At 59.0% G+C, this 5750-nt stretch overlaps 1 protein-coding gene across 1 annotated transcript; it reads left to right on the top strand.

The window, feature by feature from the left end:
* Positions 1-1826: 1826 nt before the first annotated feature.
* On the top strand, positions 1827-4293 carry LOC308148229 (uncharacterized protein; the record flags this gene model as incomplete). Its single annotated transcript, XM_080521673.1, is given in 3 exon segments — positions 1827-3018; positions 3021-3591; positions 3593-4293. Coding segments are annotated over 3 exon segments (2337 nt in total). The 3' UTR covers positions 4167-4293.
* Between the last annotated feature and the right edge of the window lie 1457 nt (positions 4294-5750).

Below are 5750 nucleotides of genomic sequence, written 5' to 3'. Positions count from 1 at the left end.
GTGTTGGGACAGTTTAGGTCGTGTTGGAACAGTTTGGGTCGTGTTGGAACAGTTTGGGTCGTGTTGGAACAGTTTGGGTCGTGTTGGAACAGTTTGGGTCGTGTTGGAACAGTTTAGGTCGTGTTGGAACAGTTTAGGTCGTGTTGGAACAGTTTGGGTCGTGTTGGAACAGTTTGGGTCGTGTTGGAACAGTTTGGGTCGTGTTGGAACAGTTTGGGTCGTGTTGGAACAGTTTGGGTCGTGTTGGAACAGTTTGGGTCGTGTTGGAACAGTTTAGGTCGTGTTGGAACAGTTTAGGTCGTGTTGGGACAGTTTAGGTCGTGTTGGGACAGTTTGGGTCGTGTTAGAACAGTTTAGGTCGTGTTGGAACAGTTTGGGTCGTGTTGGAACAGTTTGAGTCGTGTTGGAACAGTTTGGGTCGTGTTGGAACAGTTTGGGTCGTGTTGGAACAGTTTGGGTCGTGTTGGAACAGTTTGGGTCGTGTTGGAACAGTTTGAGTCGTGTTGGAACAGTTTGGGTCGTGTTGGAACAGTTTGAGTCGTGTTGGAACAGTTTGGGTCGTGTTGGAACAGTTTGGGTCGTGTTGGAACAGTTTGGGTCGTGTTGGAACAGTTTGGGTCGTGTTGGAACAGTTTGGGTCGTGTTGGAACAGTTTAGGTCATGTTGGAACAGTTTGGGTCGTGTTGGAACAGTTTGGGTCGTGTTGGAACAGTTTGGGTCGTGTTGGAACAGTTTGGGTCGTGTTGGAACAGTTTGGGTCGTGTTGGAACAGTTTGAGTCGTGTTGGAACAGTTTGGGTCGTGTTGGAACAGTTTGAGTCGTGTTGGAACAGTTTGGGTCGTGTTGGAACAGTTTGGGTCGTGTTGGAACAGTTTGGGTCGTGTTGGAACAGTTTGGGTCGTGTTGGAACAGTTTGGGTCGTGTTGGAACAGTTTAGGTCATGTTGGAACAGTTTGGGTCGTGTTGGAACAGTTTGGGTCGTGTTGGAACAGTTTGGGTCGTGTTGGAACAGTTTGGGTCGTGTTGGAACAGTTTGGGTCGTGTTGGAACAGTTTGGGTCGTGTTGGAACAGTTTGGGTCGTGTTGGAACAGTTTGGGTCGTGTTGGAACAGTTTAGGTCATGTTGGAACAGTTTGGGTCGTGTTGGAACAGTTTGGGTCGTGTTGGAACAGTTTGGGTCGTGTTGGAACAGTTTGGGTCGTGTTGGAACAGTTTGGGTCGTGTTGGAACAGTTTGAGTCGTGTTGGAACAGTTTGGGTCGTGTTGGAACAGTTTGAGTCGTGTTGGAACAGTTTGGGTCGTGTTGGAACAGTTTGGGTCGTGTTGGAACAGTTTGGGTCGTGTTGGAACAGTTTGGGTCGTGTTGGAACAGTTTGGGTCGTGTTGGAACAGTTTAGGTCATGTTGGAACAGTTTGGGTCGTGTTGGAACAGTTTGGGTCGTGTTGGAACAGTTTGGGTCGTGTTGGAACAGTTTGGGTCGTGTTGGAACAGTTTGGGTCGTGTTGGAACAGTTTGGGTCGTGTTGGAACAGTTTGGGTCGTGTTGGAACAGTTCAATGACGGTTCCATGACGCTGAACCTCTTGAGAGAATCAGGATTGAGGCCAGACTTCCTTTGAGAGGCTGCAGCTCAACTGACTGTTTCTCTAACCTGCTGCTGTGCTGAACGTTCTAACCAGAACCAGAACCAGAACCAGAACTCACATGATTGTTTGCACTTTGTTTGTTTCTAAACCTTTTGAAGTGGATTCTTGTTTCTTTTGTTCTGATTGTGTCTTTCTTCTTCCTCCTCCTCCTCCTCTCCTCCTCCTCCTCCTCCTCCAGATAATGAGGATAGACCCCATCAGTAGACCGGTCCTGGTCCAGATCCCCACCCTGTCCTCTCAGACTCCGCCCTCCAGGAGCAGCTACACTGACGACTCCTCTCCGTCTCCGCCCTCGCCTCCTGCTCCTCCTCCTCCTCCTCCCATTGGAAGTGTGGCCCACCAGCCCCCCCCCTCGTCCTCCTCCACCACCCCCTTTGTCAAGTACAGCACGCTGGCCCGCCTGCAGAACCAGAACCCCTCCCGGACCCTGCAGCCCGGCGCCCCCCTGCCCCCCCTCCCCCTCCAGACGGCCAAACCCGGCTACAACACCCTCCCCGCCGCCTACAGCTCCCCCCCCCTGCCCCCCTCCCCTCCCCCGCCCCCGCCCCCCGAGGCGCCGGCCCCCGGCTCGGCCATGGCGGCGCTGAAGTTCGGCCCGCCGAGTCCCTCGGCTCTGCTGCCGCCCCCCCCGCTGGAGGAGGAGGAGGAGGCGCGGGAGCCCCCGTACCTCCCCCCTCCCCCGCCGGAGGAGACCAACGGGCTCCCCCCTCCCCCGCCGGAGGAGCCCGCCTGTCCCCAGCTGTCCAACGCGGGTCTCCAGCACTTCCTGGCCCAGAAGTTCCCCCACATGGTGTACGACTTCAGCCCGGCGGCCGAGGACGGCCCCGCCCCCCCCGCCCCTCCCCCGCCCCCCGCCCCCACCGGGCTCTCTCCCCCAACGTCCCTGCAAGTCCTCCGACCGCTGTCCCCCAACCCGCCTCCTCCCGCGCCTCCCAAGACCTTCACGGGGGGGTTCCCCCCCCAGACGGCGCCCAAGCCGTCGGGTCCGTCCTCGCTCCCCCTGGCGCTGTCCCCCGTCTCGCCGGTCCAGCCGCAGACCGGGGGACACGTCCCGGTGAGGAAGCAGCAGAGCTTCTCCACGGGACACTCCCCCAACCAGCCGCCCCCCACCCTCCCCAAGCAGCACAGCCTGTCCTCCAAGAACCTGGCCGTCTCCCCCTCCTCCTCCTGCGTCTCCATCGCCGCCGCCACGTCCTCGCTGGTCAAGCAGATCGTCAACCAGTTCCCCGGAAACACGTCCCCGTCCCCGTCCCTCCCCAGCTCCGACGGCTCCAGGTTCCCGGCCCCCCAGTCCCCCCCGGCAGTCAAGGCCAAACCCAAGTGGCAGCCAGGGGGCGCCCTGCCTCCCCAGTCCCCCGAGTTCCCCCCGCCGCCCCCGACACCTCCCTGGGCGAGTTCCCCCCTCCCCCACCCTCCTCGTCAAAGTCCGGCTCCCCCGTCAAGAAGTCCCCCTCCGCCTCGTCCGCGGGATCCATGAAGCGGGGTCCGCCCCCGGCCCCCCAGAGGGCCTCCTCCATCCGGGGGGAGGCGCCGGACGAGCGGCCCAAGAAGGTGGAGACGCTGGTGAGCAAGTTCGGTCAGGCGGCGCCGCCGGCGGTGGGGGGAGGGGGGGCGGGGGGGAACTCGTCCGGCTCGTCCTCGGCGACGGGGTCGCCGTCCAAAGACTCGTCCTCGCTGCCGGCGCCGCCGCCCAAACCGGGGAAGCTGAACCTGGCCAACCTGCCGCTGGCCCTGCAGGGCCTGCAGGGGGGGCCGGTGGACTTCCCCTCCCCGCCTCCCCCCCTCCCCCCCTCCCAGCTGGAGGCCTCCCCGGACTACTTCCCGCCCCCGCCCAGCGACTCCGAGCTCTTCCCCCCTCCCCCTCACCCGTCCGAGTTCCACCACCCGCCGAAGGTGGCGGTGGTCAACCCGCAGCCCCAGGCGCACCCGCCCCAGTCGGCGCCCCCCCCCCACCTCATCATGGAAACAGGGCTCTCTGAAGAAGGGGGCGGTGCCCCCGCCGGCGTCGAACCGGCGGCCCAGCAACCCGCCGCAGTACGACGGCATACTGAGCATGCCCCTGTCCCCTCCCCCGCTGTCCCAGACCCCGCCCCCCTCCCTGTCCTCCTACTGCTCCTCCTCCTCCCCCCCGGTCCCGCCCACCTCCCCGAAGTCGGCGGCGGCGCCGGGCTCGCTGGCGCTGAAGCCCCACTTCCTGGAGGACCTGAACCGCACGCTGAAGAGGAAGTCGGTGTCGCGCCACGGCTCGCTGACCTCCTCCACCCTCCTGCCCTCCAGGATGGAGCCGCTGGGCACCATGGACGACATGGCGCTCCTCCCGCCGCCGCCGCCGCCCGAGCTGCTGCCGCTGCAGCAGGGCGGCGGCGGGCGGCGGGGACACGCCCACACGCTGTCCCGCCACCACACGCACTCCCACTCCACCAAACACGCCAACATCTCAGGCTATGCAACGCTGCGGCGAGGACCGCCGCCCGCCCCGCCCAAACGGGACCAGAGCACCAAACTGACCAGCGAGTGGTAGGGGGCGGCGGCGGCGGTTGGGGGGGGGGGGGGGCGGGGCCTCCAGAACTGAACCCACCAATCGGGTCGCGTCAACAAAATAATCCGTGTCTGTCTTGACTCTGTGTGTCTCTCCTGAACGTAGCAACCCCTCCCCCCCCTCCCCTCCCCTCCCCCTCCCCCCTCCCCCCTCCCCTCCCCCTCCCCCTCCCCCCTCCCCTCCCCTCCCCCGATCCCAGATTAGGATTAATATTAACCTCCTCGTTACCGTCGTCACGTTTAATCCAGCGACGCCAGTACAAGTATGAATATTTATGTAAATACGTCGTCTGCATACGAGCAACACCGGCTCGCCGCTTTCTCCAGCAGCTTCGCATCCAAACGGGAAAAGGTACTGCATGTTGCCGCGGCAACGGAGGGACGCCGCCGGGGGAGACGGAGCGCGAAGACCTGTATTGAGGTGTAGCGGACGGGGGAGGGGGGGAGGGGGGGAGGGGGGGGAGGGGGGGTCTTGATGGGGCAATGCCATTTGTTTCAAACCTTTTCTTTTGTGTGTTTTTATATCAGATTATTTAATACTGGATAAAGATATTGTTATTATAATTATTTTGAAAAGCAGCGACTGAATCGTTTCTCCTGCTTCCTGTCAACTTAGCGCTTCTTGCTCCTGATTGGTCGACTGGACGCTCCACTGATTAAAGGACGACTTCTGGTAACTGGTGCTCAGTTTACTGTACTTTACTGTAATCAGATTACTGCTGCTCCATTTCCTTCCAAACAAAAACACATTAAATCTTTTCATATTTACCTGATCAAATTAATACGTTTGTATATTTCCACGGTCTTTGGTCGGCCATAGAAGGTCAGAGGTCAGAGGTCAGAGGTCAACAGCCTGATAAGATCCTCACATGAGATTCAGATCTTTTTTCTTTCATTTGAGAAACGAAACGTTCGTCTGGATTTTCAGAAACGAATCCGAATGAAACGCTCTCGAAGGTTTTCTGATCAAAATGCTGACTAATAATTTATTCATCATCAAAGTGTTCAGATATTTGACTCCTGGTCTTTGAAGTTGTAATAAATGTTTAGCGAGACGTTGTGGTTCGGCCACAGGGAAACGTCTTCTTCCACCTCAGAGTCCAACAGGAAGACGTCCACCAGTCCCCTGCAGGGGGTCAGAGGTCAAGGGTCCACCTGATCACAGTGACTTCAGGTAAGACAGGAACCACAGAGGGACACCTGGACCCTCCTACATCAAAGGGGTCTGACACGCCCCCTTCAGGGTGGCCATGTCATCAAACAGCCAATCAACTGATCAACTGACTAATAAAACCACACACACGCACACACACACACACGCACACACACACACACACGCACTCACACACACACACACTCACACAGGAAACAGAACAACACTAAACCAGGGAAAACTTTTTGACTTGTGACGACGGAGTCTAGAATCTGACCGAGGGGCTGGAACCAGGAACATTTGGATCAGGAACCAGGAACATTTGGAACAGGAACCAGGAACATTTGGATCAGGAACCAGGAACATTTGGATCAGGAACCAGGAACATTTGGACCAGGAACCAGGAACATTTGG

This window comes from Blennius ocellaris (assembly GCF_963422515.1).
Source record: "Blennius ocellaris genome assembly, contig: SCAFFOLD_438, whole genome shotgun sequence".
Taxonomy (NCBI): Eukaryota; Metazoa; Chordata; class Actinopteri; order Blenniiformes; family Blenniidae; genus Blennius; species Blennius ocellaris.
Note: the sequence above shows the minus strand (reverse complement) of the source record. Positions and strands in the feature narration are given on the sequence as shown.